The sequence below is a fragment of the Rasamsonia emersonii genome (genome assembly GCF_000968595.1).
Source record: "Rasamsonia emersonii CBS 393.64 chromosome Unknown ctg1118621760026, whole genome shotgun sequence".
Lineage (NCBI taxonomy): Eukaryota > Fungi > Ascomycota > Eurotiomycetes > Eurotiales > Trichocomaceae > Rasamsonia > Rasamsonia emersonii.
The window spans coordinates 23266-39861 of NW_013563261.1; the positions used below are offsets into that span (position 1 = coordinate 23266).

A 16596-nucleotide genomic window follows, 5' to 3' on the forward strand; every position below is an offset into this window, starting at 1 on the left:
CAGATCGTCACTAGCCACCAACATCAGGCGGAGGTTGACAGAGGCGATGGTCAAGGTTATCTCTTAGATAAGATGATCAGAAGAGTAGACACTCAAAGACTCTTCGGCTCATCCAGGCTGTACGATTGAATTCAAGGAAAACTCATAATTTCTCGACAAGTCAGAAACCCTGATCTCGAAGACAACGAGGCGATGCCAACATCCTCTTCTTCTGCCCTGTCTCATTTTGTATCAACCTTCAGTCGTCTTCGATACTTCAAATCGATCCCAAAAAATCCAGTCCCGACTGCCGACAGCGGTGAACGAGAGCGCGACAGGAAAGGTCTGCTGCGGTCAGCAGAGACAAGGCCAGAGGGTATGCAGTCGCAGGGTGGACGTTTCATCTGGAAACGCACATCAAACTGCCAAGCCCATATCTGAGACGAAAATGGAAAGGAACCAACCCCTCGAGGAGTCGAGGTGCCTTCGACACGGAACTTGTCCTCCACATTGCCCAAAAAGGGCTTCTGTCCATCCTCATTGAGCAAATAATAGCAAAATTGGCATTGTTGCGGCCTTCCCTCTTGTGTGAAAACTGTTCAGGACCAGCCCCCTTCGTCTGGGGTCTTGAGGAGGACGGGAGGTAGGTAGGCAGGCAGGAAGGAAGACCGAATGACCAAGCCCTATTTCAAACTCCTGCAGAGATCATGGCTGCAGACGCAGCGAATAAGCAGTCTGGTCTGGGCTTCAAGGAGGAGGATTTCTGGTCTGGGAAGGCTGGGCGTGTCGCCGTGTTCCCTTTTCGGGTTGGCGGGGTGTGAACAGCTGAAAGAGGCTGCAACACGCCTGACTTACCAAAGGTACCTTAGGTACTAGGAGGCAGTTTCTTCTTCGTCCAGTTTAGTAATGGGGATGAAAAGGTTGATGGCCATTGGATTGTATAAGAATTATCAGGTAGGAAGAGCTCTTTGTCGAGTTTGATGAAGCGATGACCTTACTACGAGGTGCAGTACACAACCTGTTGGAGACGACTCCGACGAATGCATGATCATGTGATCAGCATGATCTGATAGATGTCTACCTATTTCCCCAGATTGGAAGCTTCAATTGAATGATATATACCCCGTCGACCTGGATCCAGAAAGCAAGCAGTATCGATCAGATCCTACCCGATCGCACCTTGTCAGAGGCAGCCAGAAACGGAATGTTGATAAAATGAGCTTTATTAGTAGTAGTATCTGGTAGTAGTAGTAGTATATCTATATAGAAGACAAAAACAGACGACGATGAGAATGAGATGTTCCAACAAAGCCGTGGGTATTCATACACACACTCACACACCGTCGAAGAAATTCACGACTGAAAAAAATGGCAAACGTTCATAATCCCGTATCTTCCTTAACTCCTTTTTCCCCGTCATTTGGGACTTATACTGCACATGCACATAATTAAATGAATCAAATATTCCAGCACTTCTAGCACTGAGTCGATCATGAAAAGTAAACCACAAATGCAATGACATGTCCAACCATGATCAGCTTATGCATACAACGCTCTCCCAACCCGTTCCGCAACTGCCATCCATCGCGACTCGTGCGCCGCAACTGGCTGGCCCGTCCTGGTCTGGACGAAGCCATGGCTCTCATAAGAGGGCGGTAGGTCATCCGGGTCCTCGTATTCATTCGCATATGGGTCGTAATATTGCAACAGTGCCGGGTGTGTCGGATTCTGATTCTGATTCGCAGGGTAGTAGCTATGGGTATGGGTATGGCTATGCGTATGGCTATGGCTCGAGCCTGCTGAGCAGCTATTTTGCGAACGCGTGTTGCCCGAAGGCGCCGGAGAGCCCAGTTTGATCCATACTTTCTCGTCCTCTAGCCAGACCAGGTGGTCGTTGGCGATTATCCGCAGATATCCGCTTTGGTTCCCCCCACTGGGGGAATTATTAGAATCTGATTGTGAAGAAGGGAGGCTCGGATGGCTGCGTGATGGTCTGAGGGTGGTCTGCTGTTGTTCGGACGATCGGGTTGAAGATAAGGCACTGTGTGACCGGGGCTGATCGATTGTCCCTCTGCTGTTTTCTCGGCCTCTTGCTGTGCGAACACTGCTCTCCATCTCCTCCATGTGCGAGTCACGCCGTGATCCAGCAGCTATCGTCGTCGTTGTAGTCGTCGTCCCCCGATCGTGTAGGCTGGACGGGATGGCATGCGAACTGCGACGTGGGCTTTCGTCGATTTCGACGCGAGGAACGTCGACGGGCGCAGAAAACCTGTTGTCGCAAAGAGGAGGCCCTTCGAGAGACGACAGGTCCATTTTGACGGCGCAGGACCGAGTACTGACAAGTTGGGACTTCCCCCCAATGTCACATCAAAAGTAGAGCAGATGGTGCACTCTTCGAAGTAGAGATATGCGAGTATTAAAAGAAGCGAACTGCAAACTAGCAAGCGTTGAGTTGTACTCCGTACAGCGGAGTCTTAAAACGCCCCCAACGCAGGCCCGGGCGATAAAGTGCGCACGCGACCCGCCAGACTGGCGAGTTCGCCAGAGCGGTCAAGGAAAAGACGTAAGAAGGGAGGTATATAATCACCGACGACAGTGACAGCCACTGCCCCAGTATTCGAACGGGTCGTAGACTCAGAATGGAATGGCATGACTGAAGTCAGATCTGGAGATGCTAGATACTCCGTAGTACTCCGTAAACACTGACGGCCAGTTGGATGACGACGATCATCATCTGCGCCCCACTAGGCGTGCAGTTCGGTGGCATTAATTTTATTATTATTAGTAGCAAAAGTGCAGAGAATGCTACACCGCCCGCCAGGACGGAGCATTACTCTCAGCTTTCTCAGTTTGTCTGAGACTGAGTAATTTTTTTTCTGGTTTGTTCTGGGAAGTGCACAGCCAGCCTTTTTATGAGATCATGTCAGGCCAGAAGGCGAAGCACATGTATCAGCCCTGTCAGCTCGCGCCACCAAACAACATTCGCAGCTGTTCTGTGAGTTAACATAACAGGAAATGTTTCTCTCGAGGACGATTACTCGTTACAGTAGTCCGATTGAGTGTCACGGTTACCCCGTACCGGTGTACGGAGACTCCGTAAGCCTGCTGCGCTATAAAAAGAAACACCAATGAGTTTAACAAGTCTCCACCGGGACAAGCGGAAAGGATATTTCTTTTTCTCAACAGTTTACTCTCTGAGGCTGAATTGACACAGACGGGGTTAATTAAATTAAAAAAAGAAAAAAAAAAGAGAGAGGCAGAAAAGGAAAGACGCATATTCCCGCTTGTTTTCAATTCGTACATACCTACGAAGGCCTATTGCTAGAGCATAATATAGCCCCTATTCTGTTTCTGCCAGTTCATTCGATCTCAACAGCAACGAGTTTATTTTAGCTCTTCAATCAATTAGCTTTCACAGGCCAGATCTCATACCTGTCCTATAATCTTATCTTAAGCTTCCAAAACGTCTATTTTTTTTTTCTTGTTACAACTAGAATATGCAAAATGACTGCCAGTTATGCTGTATATAGCATAGATTTCTGGCCTTGCCGCCCTAAGGATACGTCACATGACTGAAGATGGCCTGAATATTTACTCTTACCTGCTAAGCATGCACCCTTAAAGGCCAAATCAGCACCCCTCTATTTTGGTGTATACAATACTATGGCTGCATGGCAACCCTCCTCACATGATCTGTATACAGAGTACATGAGGCTTGACAACCCATGGAACTCCCATGTAATCAAGAAAGTGATCAAATTATGATGGTGACAATGATTGTATGAGAAGCTGACTACCACACTAGCTCAGGATGACCTAAAGACAGGAAGGGAGTAGCCGAAAGGCGGTAACCCGTAGTGCTATGACATTATGACAATACATGCAACAAGCCGTAGGCTTTATTTAACTCTCGCATGACAGGTGGCGAACCTTGGGCATGTGCCAGGGGTCAATGGGTTGTTAGCTACACTCCAGACACTGGAATTATTGCTGTGGGACTTGATTAGCTGTTCGCACGACCAAGCAGCAGCAACCCGGGGTCATCTCGGTACCGCCAGCACTCCCGCACCAACAAAGTATCAACTACCGGCATCGTGTGCTGGAACGGAGCAGATCATGCTGAAGCAAGCATTTTCTCGTTCTCTGCTTCGGCCGAAACCTAGACATTCATCTCCCAGGCTTCTGCCACGCTGGAGATGGGCCGGCAGTCTCCCTTTGAATTCGATCTCTGTGACCCCAAGGCGAACTCTGCATCTGACGATGTCGGTTAACGCGCCCGCAACTGCAGGAAATACTGGTCTGTCCCTCTACTTCCTTCGATTGCTGTGGTTACCCTGCTCCTAATAAAAATATAACAGTCGTGAGAGCAAGGGAGCCCGACGACCTTTTCAGATATACGTCAGGTCGATGGCTGATTGACGAAGAAAGCCAACTCGCGCAGCGCTATGTGAAGTTCAATATTGATAACCTTTGTCGCCTAGCTGCATCGCTCTTTAGTGAAGAGACCAAGTGCGTGCGTGTAGACAAGATAGAAGGGAACTACAATAAAGCTCTCCTTCTTACAATGAACGATGGGAATGAGGTCATAGCAAAGATTCCTTGCCCAAATGCGGGACCACCTTGGTATACGACGGCTTCTGAAGTGGCCACATTGAAATTTTGTATGTCCTGCCTCCGAAGTTACCTTCTTTTTTTTTTGCGTCTCATATTCTTACTCTCTAGTGCAATCATGTATGACAATCCGTGTCCCGAAGGTCCTTGCTTGGAGCGCCGACTCGGAAAATGCCGTCGGTGCAGAGTACATCATCATGGAAAAAATTCCCGGAGTTGCTCTATCCGAAAGATGGGAGACAATGAACACCATGCAGCACTACAAAATCATCGAACGAATTGTCGAAATGGAAAAAGAACTTGGGAGCCTGGAGTTCCCAGCATATGGGAGCCTCTACCTGCGAGACTCGGTATCTGATAGATTCCGTTGCTATCCACTCCCTCCAGCTCTAGACCCTGATGGGTTATTCTGCATCGGCCCAGCGTTGAAACGAGGCTTGGAGCGTGAGGGCTCTAACATGTCCTTAGACATGGGACCTTGTTAGTTTTCATACTTCTATTGACTTTGCTTACCTCTCTGACGCTATAGCAGGGACGTCTTTGACTGATTTTGCGCTATCGATACCTCGACGGGAATTAAACTTTGTTGCAAATTCCCCAGCTGAAATCCAACGTGATCTTAATTTATTCAGCGAAAATCAGTCGGTCGATGAATACCGTGCTCTCTTGGAAAAAGCGTCGAGCATACTGCCTGCTGTATCACGCCATCCTCGCGTGGCAGAGGTATCAGGCCCTGTCCTATGGCATACCGATCTACATCTGGGAAATATTTTTGTTTCCTCAGACGACCCTACTATTATCGAAGGAATAATTGACTGGCAATCATCTCGACTCTACCCTCTATTCATACAGGCTCGCTTCCCTGATTTTCTCAGGCCGCCAAAGGACTACACTCCAGGCACTCAAGTTCCGACTTTACCAGAGAATTTCGATGAATTGAGTCCTGAGCAACAGGAAGAGGCTAAAACAAACCAGGAGCTGGCAACCCGATCCAAGTATTACGAAATGTTGACCCTGGGAAACAACAGGCATGTCTACCATGCTATGGAACTTGACCGGAGACTGTGGGAGCCTTTTACTTGTTGCCAATTATTCTTCAATGGCAGCATGGTTCCTCTGCGTAGTAGTTTGATTCGTATTTCAGAAGACTGGGCTGGCCTGGGACTTGCAGGTGACTGTCCCTTTGCGTTTACGAAAGAGGAATTAGAAAAGCACAAGGAGCAGATGCCAGAGTATGAAGATAGGGTTATTTTATGGGACGTGGCAAAGAGCCAGCTTTGTACTGACGACGCGGGCTGGGTTCCAGTGGAGCGGTGGGAAATAACAAGCAAAAGGAACAAGGAACTCTTCGACATGTTTGTTGAGTCATTGGGCCAAGAAGGGGTCTCGCCGGAGGTAGCCACCAAGAAATGGCCTTTTCCTCCAGGAGTTTGATTTAGTTACATACGAATCAGAGATTTTCGTTTGCTTTGTCGGCCAAATCGTTCACCACACGCTTACATTCATCCAGCCGTTTATCCTCGGACACAGTCCTGTTGATCTGCGCCGTCGCCAGGTTTCCATGCGGATTCTTCTTCAGCCAATCTTTGAGACCCTTGCTTGTCGCCTGGCTATTCACCTGAAGATAGACGTTGTACCAGCCCTGCCTGTCCTTGAGCTCCTCTCCCAGGTCGATCCGACATTGCCAGTCTGCGTCGTTCTTGGAGGTTTGCGTAGGAACGAGTCGTTTGCCGGGGGAGGTTTTCTTGAAGAGCTTGACCAGCTGCTTCGAGTCACCCATTAGTCTTGTGGTGAAGTTTTTGACTGCACTGGTCATTTTTTTTCTTTTTTTCTTTTCGATTCTAGTTGAAAAGTTGTGTTATTATTATTATTATTCATAATACATCTTCGCTAGCAATGTAATGGCACATATGTCATCAAGTGAGATATAATTACCTATAAATAAATTCCTCTATATGTGAGAGTTATGACCTGTCAGAAGGTTAGATAGAGAGAATCAAAAAAAAATTGATATATATAAGAAACTGTATGCGATTTCCAAACTGCGTTTTACAAGGTTATTCGTAGAAGAGACTACTAGTTTAAATATCCATTTCCAAAGAACTATATCTATACTCGTTGTCTTGATAGGCTAGGTACTGTACTGGTCAATCATGTTTGCCGCCTAGGTAATAGGTAGGTATGTCTACTTAAAGTTAAAAAAAAAGCCTGTTTGCTTCCGGGCAGGTACCGGTTTCTTTCAGCATGTGGAAGGATCCCGTGTCATTGCCTCTATGTATGAAGGCGTGACGTACGAATGTAGTAATATTAGTAATTAATCTTGGTACAAAGAAGAAAGCAAGAAAAAGCAAAAAGAGTCAGAATGAAGTCAAAAAAGATGTGTATTTTTTGTCTTCTTCTCTATGAATCTAAAAAGAAAGAATAGATGCCGTGTGGCAGTAGTAGCTACCTAGTTATCTTATGAGGCATGACATACAAATGTAGTAATTCGGTACAGAGTCAGAATGAAGAACTACTCTGTATCTAAGGTGGACATGGAAAACCCCGACCCAAAACGAAACAAAAAGAAAAAAACTGACTTGATCTGACCTGCACTCCTACCTTCTAGGTTAGGTACCTACCTACCTGCTACCCCTGATGATTCCTATCTAGTCTTTAATAATAATAATAACAATAATGTGTCTGATTGGATTTTCAACAACTACCTAACTTAATATATTAATCTATTATTTCAGAATCATGGCGTCACTGAAGTCAGGTCAGGTCCCCTAAAGTAGGTTAAATAAATAGAGGGAATCTCACTCAGCAGTCAGCAGGTCCCGGTCACCGGATTTTATTTAGTCCTTCCCTGTTTTCCCTATACATAAATAAAATAAGATTATAGAGTATAACTGAGTTGGAACCTTTATTTTATTTAGGTCGGCGATACGCTCAGAACAAAAATTGTAGGTAGTTATCTTATCTTTTTTTTAGGGTTGATGGCTATGAGTATATATGTACAGGAGATACAATAGCTAGTGCCTGCTCAATTTGCTGTCTCAGTAAACCAATAATGAGGATGGGGTCGAAGAGCTCTGAACAGTTTATATATATAATATATGGCTGAAACCAATAGGTATACCTGAGTTATCCATATTTGACAGGCGCTTCGCAAAAAAAAACGCATTACACTAATAAATGAGCCGGTGCCTTTAAGTTAACCGCTGAGGACTTAGTATATGGGCAAGAAGGCTGATAATCAAGTCTTTTTTTTCTTAAAAAAAGAGAGAACACTACTCCGTAATAAGCATGCTTTGTTTGACGCAAATCATGCACATTTCCTAAAGGGGAAAAAACGCTCCGTTTAAAAAAAATCAACAAAAGAAGGAAGGCCCACAGGAGCATGTAGTGCTGAAGCAGGGGGTTATTTTATTTTTTGGTTTAAAAAATATTACAGATAAGGTAGGGTGACCTTTTTTTTTTCTCCTGATCCATTCATTCTCGAAATTGACTTGCAGAGCCCTATCTATGTATGTACTGTACATACCTAAAATACCTCTCTTCTTGATGACTTAATAATTGCCTCTAGCTACCCCGCGGATGATCCTTGCTATCTTCTGTCCGTCCTAACTGTCTGTCTCTCTATTTTATTTAACCTTGGATGGGATTGTGTAAGACAGGCTGTTCTGTTCTATGAACGCAGGAATTAATGACGATAAATAACCTCGACATGTAAGCTTCCACCACGCTGCTGCGACTCCATTTCTGCGTCTAGTTCTCGCCCAATGATGTTAGTTTTCACGATGACTGGGAAATAGAGGCGATCACCCTATTAGATCACATTGATATCACGATGAACGATCGGCATAGGTAAGAGAATCACTCGGGAGTATTAACTGGTAAGTAGATCTGCAATTTAGTTTTGAAAATGGGTTTCGATTGCGTTTTATCTGGCTTCTGACCGTGTTCCCAGTCGCTTTAATCATGCAATAGTGGTAGGTCTCATGGGACTTTGGACATCATCCTTGTCGGCAGCAGAGGTCCCTTGGGCATATATATAGGTAATAACAATGTCCAAGGAACAGGACCTCCTAGGAAATCATGCCAGATCTGAGCTTGTTTATTTAGTCTGAAAAATACCATCTGTGATTGATGAAAAAGTTTTGAGATCAGACCTTGTCCTTTGCATTAACTAATGTATATCACTCTCGATTTATATTGTATCCATCCTCTTGGACTACTAGACCAGAAACAAGTAGAAATATAGACACCAATAAGTAATTCAGATAATTGGTTTTTTTTTCCTTTTTTTTTCCACTGGCTCCTTTTAGCTTGTTCAGTATGCGCCTAAGCAGTCTGATGTAATTGTTGCTCTCCTCTTCAGCTTGTTACTCTGACACTGCCTGAGCCTTTCTTACAAGTTATCCAAATCTAACATCATAAATACTGGACAAGCTCGATAATCAATCGATGGAACAAAAATGGCAAATATTTCACACACTTGAACACTAAACAATTATCATGGCTCATACACGGCCAGCACCATTGGAGATAAAAGTTTATCTTAATTTATCTGTATTCCTAATACTAATACTGCATTGGGGTCATGGGGCTGGACATTTAACCCTAAATAGGTCGTAGATCTAGTCATCCTACTATAATATACTATATTACTGGACCAAATAAGCAATATTTAAATCAGTTGAGGGAAATAACAAATAGGATAGTGGCTATATAAGCAGGTTCAGCTGCAGATTGCAACCAAAAAAAGAAGGGGGTACAATAATGGGGCAATAGGATCGACATGGACAGCAGCATTATTATAACAAATGGCAAAGGGAACAGGGTAGGAATGGGTATGGAATAGAGAGGGAGGCAGAGAGATGAGAAGGTGAGGGTTGTTAGAATGGCGAGAGGTCACAGGTTTTATGTGATTTTCCCGGCCACAGACGGCGACATGTGTGTGACTATGGCTATATTCCTGAAAGGAGCAAAACTAATCGGATTGAGGAATTCTCGGGTCCTCGTTTTACAGAAAAAGGAGAAAAGGAAACAGAAACCTCTGCATCCATACCATTTTAACATGGAGTACTCCGTACACAAGGCCTAAGTACATACGTACCTTGGAACTATCGTTGCAGTTGGCGTAGTCTAATTCGAGCTACGACCATAAACTCGAATCTCTCAAGCCTCAAATAGAGACATAGATGAGATAGAACTACTCGCGGCAGAGAGCTTCGTTTTGACAGGCCCCCTCGGGTTTCTATCAGTCAGGCAGGTTAGCTATTGGCCCAGGCATGAATACCCTTTTTTTTTAAGATCAGTCTTTTACCAGGTACTGAAACGATAACGACCCGTCCTCATCCTCGAGCCAATGGCCCTCCATAGGAAACGGGATCCCGTCGTCATCATCATCTAAGTAATGGTTGTCGTAGTCATCGACTGCACCGCTCAGCGCTGCGACCCTATGCAAGATCCATTGCATATCCAGCAACGCAATGCTCGGTAACGGGTGCGTTTCCGGGTCGTGAGTGCGAAGAGTGAGGATATCGCCAGAACAAAGCTCTTTTCTTTGAACACAATTGTATAGGAGGATGTTGTTCTCGGGTCGACTAAGCTCATTCGGGAGATGTGGTCGTGTGGAGGGCAAGACCCCCTGCCTTGATCCTCTTGAGTCTCCGGAGCCAGAAAAATTGAACTTTGAGACTTTTTCTGTCTGCAGACAGTGTCAAGGGTTTTAATGCGAATAACGTGGCGTCCCAGAAATCGTGAGCCGTTGCAGTTAGCGTCATATAATTATAGCAACACACTTCTGTTCGGTTCTCTGTAAAAATCGCTCTCTTCCATTTCTAGACGCGATCGTGCGTCCAGAATCTCTCTAAAACGGACCAGAAAGAGTCACTCGGTGCATCTCTCATAGAGAAGGGTAAATGTGCGCGACGTTTATCGGCCCGCCAAGCCCAGTCACAACACATTGACCTTGATCTCTCTGCAGGCACTAGAATCTATAAGCAAATTTAACATGAAGTCTAGCTGAGATGAACCTACCAAGTCTCTTGCCTTCTGCGACCGCGCTCCCTTCGTAAGTGAGGATGAACTCGGAGGCTCCTGAGGGGAACTTGGAGGATGCGTTGATGTTACAGGGAAAACAGATGCGGCCGACCCATCATGAAATGGAGAAGAAGACAGTGCAGAAGGTGGCGCAGAGCCACCAACAGAACCTTTCCGCTCGCAAAAACGAGAAGTCCCTGTAAATCGGCATTAGAACTTCTCCTCCATAAGAATAATAACAAAAAAAACGCACATTTTCCGACTATGTCCGCATTTTGATCAGGCTTATAAGCAAGATATGCGTGGAGCAGCTCGGCATCCGTAGACTCCTGTACAAACTCATTAAGCTTGTCAACGTCGGACAGCCACAAGATCGCCCAACTTGTTGTCGAAATTCTTCCATTTGTCTTCGTTTTCAGATGCTCCTCTAGCTTCGCAATCAATCGGATGCGAGTAGGGTCCTCGAATTCTTCACTTGGTCCTCGTACTTCTTCGTCACGTGACGGCAGTTCAAGGGATGCCATTATCAGGATGGAGAGTGGGGAAGCGTTCCAGGTTCGACAGTTCTAATGATAATAACTCCAAGGACAGCGTGATGAATATTAAGTAGCCATTCAGTGGATTTGATTATGAGAGCAGGAACCTATGTATTGACGATAGAAGAGATGGGAAAGGTGGTCAGAGCCTCGGGAGCGATAGGAAGCAACGTCACCTGATCCAAAGGAACTGATAGAATGAATAGCCTCCTTTTGAACTCCTTTATAAAGACCAGCTTCTACATTCCCGTACAGTAAGTACTCAAGCAAAAATGAAATTCGAATTTACATTTACTGTATAGACATTCCCTGAAGAAAATGAACATGTCAAGAATGGTATCAGTCGGTTCTCATTAAGAGAAAAGAAAAAGAAGTGTATCAACTTACCGAATGGGGATATTCTGTGACGGGTGATTCGATCTGGTAGAAAATCCGATTTTATACACTTACTACATGCAGTATATACTCCTTCCTTCTCCTGCAGCAGCTAGTACAAAGCCCGACAATCCCAGCTCTCCGGCCGATCAACATCCCCCTCACCAGTATACACCGCTCTCTTGGGATACACGCACAGCGGCCGCTGACGCAGGACTTTGTCAGGGCCAGGCGCCATGTCGTTGACGTACTTTGTGGCGATGAGGACTTCCGGCGCAGTGCCGTTTTCTACCCAGGCCATCAGCGCCAGTAGCACGTCGTGTTGGGCGTCGTTAAAGCCTGGGACGCCGTGGATGGTGTTGTTGACACCCAGACTGGAGGATTGTCCGTCGCCGGCGATGTACCATGGGGCGTTCATGGAGGGGCTTGTGCCGATGCAGTGGCTAGGTAGCAGTCAGATAGGCTGTCTGGAGGAAGTATGTACTGTACAGTCGAAAGATAATTGAAGGTATGCTCACCCCATCCCCGGAATCAAAAAGAAACGATAAAACTCATCGAGATCGATCCCCCTCGGCTGCAGCGCCTCCACAACCCGCTCGTAAAAGTATATACTCGACCCCGTGGCGATAGACGCATCGGACATGCCATGGTAGTGTATGACCTTCCCGCCAGCACGATATGACGGCTCGAGGTCAAAATCGTCCGCCGTGGCGTTGCCCGGGTTGATCTGGTCCGACAGGAAGATCAGCTCGGGCGTCCAGTCCTGCTGCCACTGCCAGTCCGGCCCCAGGCCTAGCATGTATTTCACGTATTCCGTGCCCAGCGGGCTGGGCGAGGAGACCAGACCCCCGGTGCCTCCCCAGCCCCATTCGCTGCCTAGCAGGAAGTGCGGGAAGATGAACGTCGAGTTGGCCTCGACCCAGTCGCGGTGCAGCTTGTTCACTGTCTTGATCTGCTCCGCTGTTAGGCAGGCGGACGTATTATTATTAGTGTTGCTCGCGCAGAGAAGCGTCTCAGGCCGGAACTGGCATCCCAGGGGATCCTGGATGATATTGTCGACGACCCCATCCTGAGGATCGCACTGCCTCAGGACCTCAGCGGCCAGCAGCTCGAACGCCGAGTCCGGCAGGTAGTGCGACGAGTTTACCGGCATATTCCAGATGCCGACGACCATGTGCCCACAGCTGCAGATGCGTCGTCCATCAGGCGGGCGCCCCAACGACGACGCCATCAAACTCGTCCGGATACAGCTGCATTTCCTTCAGGCCCTGCTTGCCGCCGCACGAGCAGCCGCGGTAGTAGCTGTACGTGATGTCGCGGCCGTAGTAGCCGCGCGTGATTGCCTTGCCCTTGACGACCGTGTCGTGCAGCGCCCGGTACCCCCCAGTTGGCGAGCGCGCCGGGGTTGTGATATGCCCAGGCTGGCGCTGAGCTCGTTGGCCTCGTGGCCTGTGTCGGTCGAGACGGCTGCGAAGCCATACCACATGCCGTCGATCTGAGGTTAGCAAGTCAGCAGATGAAGGAAGGAAAATATCAAGATCAAGATCATCTCACCAGCGAGCTCCAGCTAATCGATCCAGCAAAGCCTCCATTCCCGACTGCTCTGAAAAGAAAAAGTCAGCAATCATCACTGATATTTCCCCAGGATAAGTGATAGATACAGAAATCTCCCATTCCACTCATCAGGCAACACGATCCCAAAACTGTACTGCGTATCGTCAGGGAAGGAGACATTTCCTTGCGCAACGCAGCCTGCCCGCGGGAGGGGGTAAGAAGCAGGGTAAGTACCGGCATTGTCAGCCGCAGGAGGCGAAAAGGTCGCGTTGGCGGCGTAGTGGTTGGCGTAGAAGACTGTTGCGTTGGCAGGGAGGAAGCTCTTGATTGTGGAGATGCTGCAGGTGGACATAGCTCTAGCCGCGACAGAGCCGGCAAGCAGTAGGGAGAGCCTGGTACACCTCATGGCGAAGAACTATTGCAGGTCAAGAATGAGGAACTACAGCACGCTAGAGGAATCGAGGATAGCTGACCTAGCCTGACATTTATATTACCTTGCGACGAAAACTTATAAGTGCTTGCGTATACACCGGACCGTCGAACGAAAGCCATAGAAGATTAACTAGACTAGCCAACTGAACAATAGCCCTGCAGTGTACTGTACATGCATAGTACCTAGTAGGGGGTATGTTTATTAACCACGAACCAATCGCGCTGTGTACAGAGTACCTACTCTGTACTAGATTCTTAAATCCTTCATTATGGCAGCCAGCAGTCGGCTAGCCAAGCAATAGAATCGCATTTCGCATACGGAGTAATATTGACAACAACGAACCGATCAAACCGTTCCCTCGCGCGTGAGAACTTTTCCGAAGCCCTAAATACAATTATTCCCTTTACTCCGCAAACAATGCCAACGTAGCGTACCTGGGGTAGCAGCGTAGCTACCAATCTGGTAAATCTGTGGAACGCCAATCCTACCTAAGATAGAGAGTAAATGATCAGCAATCTGAATTCTGATTGTGGGGAGTATATTCTTATTCTTACTGTATCGAACTATTTCTTTACCTATATACCTACCTATATATGTAGATACCTACGTAGGTAGGTAGATAAATAGATAGATAAATACCTCCAAGCCATCCATTTCAAAACAATACTTCTTTTGAATGCTTCTTTTGAGAAGAAGGTTTCATCTTTGAATTAAACAAAAGAGGGGCATGCATACAGCCGTGGGATGTGTGTGCAAATGCAATGTGAAAGGAATGTGCAATATGGACTGTGGCGTAGGAAAAGAGTTTATCCCCCCCTCACGCATGCATGGCATACTCCGTATGTTCATGTCATACAGAGTAAATAGGTAAAAATCTAGAAGCATTCCTCATGCACGGAATTCGTTTAACTATTTCACACCTTCCTTTTCTTCTTCTTCTTTTTTGATTTAATTTAAGCATGGAAGCATATATTAGTAGAACAACCACTCATATGACAAGCAAAGCAAAGCAAAACACTATATGACTGTATTTTTTTTGTTTTTAGAAAAAAAAGGAGATGACAAAGACAACACAATACAAGATGGATAGAAAAATAATATCAACTTAATATAATTCAATTCAATTCAATTCCTTCCAGTAATTAATACACGTTGAGATCCACTCATGCCAGATAGACTATAGACTATAGACGAGTGAATCTCATCTCGTATTATTCATATTCGCAACCAACCAAGAGCCAACGAAAAAAAAATAAGAAATGGGGAAAAAAAAAGAGGAAAGAATAATTCAATCTGCGCATAATAATGGTCCTGACAGTTATTTTTTTTAAACCTCTGCAGAATATTACTGCAATGAATATATGTATATTCGATTAAAGTATTCCGTTAGTTACTAAGGTAAATACTTCTATACTGGATGATACCGTATTATTACCAAGCACAAGTGGGGTTACAACTCCAGATTGGTCCCCACACTCCAGAATTACACTACCCCCGAGTTACGACGCATCCAAAGGGTTCTCTGTACGTCAAATTAAATTTACACTGGTTAAACTCTGTACATTCCGAAAGAAAAAAAAACGGCACAAGAAAGGTATCAGACGAACGAAAATGCTTCAGGCTATCACCAGGAGATCAACTCCGCTGTACACGAATCCTTGACAATGCGTACCCCGTTGACGAACCCGGTCACAGCACCGAAGATCTCCGCACTCCATTGTCTCCAATTGCCCCCGAACCTTCGCAAAAATAAAACTTGACAACACGTAACAGATCCTGCGACGGACGTCACAAGGGGGTATCTCAATTACGCACGAATTTAAGCGAAGAGGACGGCAGCGGCGGCAGCAGCACCAGCAAGGACCATGGAGCCACCGACGTTGCTAGCAGCACCGGTGAAGACAGGCGGGACAGCGTGGCTGGAACGAGTTAGCAGGGAACACGATATGACGGCGAACAGGCTACTTACCTGGTACCAGCAGGGCTGACACCAGTGCCGGCAGGAGAGCCAGGAGCAACGGACGAGGGCTTAACGCCAGCAGCACCAGTAGGAGCAGCAGAGGGAGACAGAGTGATGGTGGAGTAGGTCACGGTCGGGACGCAGGTGGTCAGGGTCAGGACCGAGACGCTAGGAGCAGCAGAGGAAACCGGGTAGGGAGGAACAACGGCAGCGCTGCTGCTGACCGGGGAGACAGCCGAGGAGCTGGCAACCGGGGCAGGAGCCACCGGGGCGCTGGAGCTGCCAGAGCTGCCGGCGGCAGGAGCAGCCGGGCTGGTGGTCACGGCAGCAGGAGCAGAGGTGACGGCAGCCGGGGAGGAAGGAACCGCAGTAGCAGAGTGGCTGCGAGCCGGGCAGTTGGTGACAGTGGGCGCGCAGGAAGTGATGGTCACGTCCTCGGTGGTGTAGACAGTCTCCACAGGAGAGGCAGCGGCAAGGCCGGCCAGGAGGGCAAGAGAAGCAACGGAGAAACGCATTTTGGCGGTCGAGAAAAGTTCACAGGAAAAATGAAACCGTCAAGGGTCGTCGAAGAGAAGAAGGGGTGGTAAGTAGCTGAAGAGAGCGTAGGTAGTTGGGCTGGTAAAGAGCGAAGGCGACCGAAGTCAGAAGCAGGACAGCAAGACGAAGTCGGAATGGAACTTGGGGAGGAGAGGAGAGGAAGCAGAACGAAGGGGGGGTCGGGGTGTGCCTTTGTATGGGCCGGGAGATGAAGCGGGCGATCGGGTCAGGGATGGGCCGAAAGAGAGGCCCCCGCAGCGCGCCCAACGGGGGGCGCCCTAGGCCCGCCTAACCCGCCGGCGCCGAGTCTAACTGGCCGCCGCGGCGTGCTGGGGCCTCTGCCCCGATGCTACCGTACCCCCATAGGCGGGCGCTCGCTGCAGGTACGCCGATGCTGCCCGCGCATTGGCTGACAGCGCACACGTCGTGCTGCTGCCGGACAGCGACTGGCCAGCACGCTCCGCCGTGCCGCCTTGGATGGGCCATTGCGCAATCCCATCTCACTGCCAGGTGGCAGCCCCCAATGCAGCTGGACTGAGGCCTGATCGAGCAACAGAGGATGACTACGATGATATCTGCAG

The 16596-nt window shown here is 47.5% G+C and overlaps 4 protein-coding genes across 4 annotated transcripts; 1 reads left to right on the forward strand and 3 right to left on the reverse strand.

The window, feature by feature from the left end:
* Positions 1-1027: 1027 nt before the first annotated feature.
* Positions 1028-2292, reverse strand: T310_2399 (uncharacterized protein; the record flags this gene model as incomplete). Its single annotated transcript, XM_013474718.1, has 4 exons — positions 1028-1060; positions 1159-1217; positions 1321-1460; positions 1529-2292. 4 exons carry the CDS (start codon positions 2290-2292, stop codon positions 1028-1030), a joined length of 996 nt encoding a protein of 331 aa, XP_013330172.1.
* A 1460-nt stretch (positions 2293-3752) lies between these two features.
* Positions 3753-6024, forward strand: T310_2400 (uncharacterized protein; the record flags this gene model as incomplete). Its single annotated transcript, XM_013474719.1, has 5 exons — positions 3753-3758; positions 3901-4276; positions 4338-4640; positions 4702-5070; positions 5123-6024. The coding sequence occupies 5 exons, from the start codon at positions 3753-3755 to the stop codon at positions 6022-6024; spliced, it is 1956 nt and encodes a 651-aa protein (XP_013330173.1).
* A 3865-nt stretch (positions 6025-9889) lies between these two features.
* Positions 9890-13491, reverse strand: T310_2401 (uncharacterized protein; the record flags this gene model as incomplete). Its single annotated transcript, XM_013474720.1, has 10 exons — positions 9890-10285; positions 10618-10817; positions 10874-11186; positions 11544-11576; positions 11607-11634; positions 11783-11974; positions 12050-12715; positions 12768-12998; positions 13086-13134; positions 13320-13491. The coding sequence occupies 10 exons, from the start codon at positions 13489-13491 to the stop codon at positions 9890-9892; spliced, it is 2280 nt and encodes a 759-aa protein (XP_013330174.1).
* Positions 13492-15337: 1846 nt separating this feature from the next.
* Positions 15338-15993, reverse strand: T310_2402 (uncharacterized protein; the record flags this gene model as incomplete). The annotated part of the gene is made up of 2 exons (XM_013474721.1): positions 15338-15437; positions 15488-15993. The coding sequence occupies 2 exons, from the start codon at positions 15991-15993 to the stop codon at positions 15338-15340; spliced, it is 606 nt and encodes a 201-aa protein (XP_013330175.1).
* Positions 15994-16596: the final 603 nt, after the last annotated feature.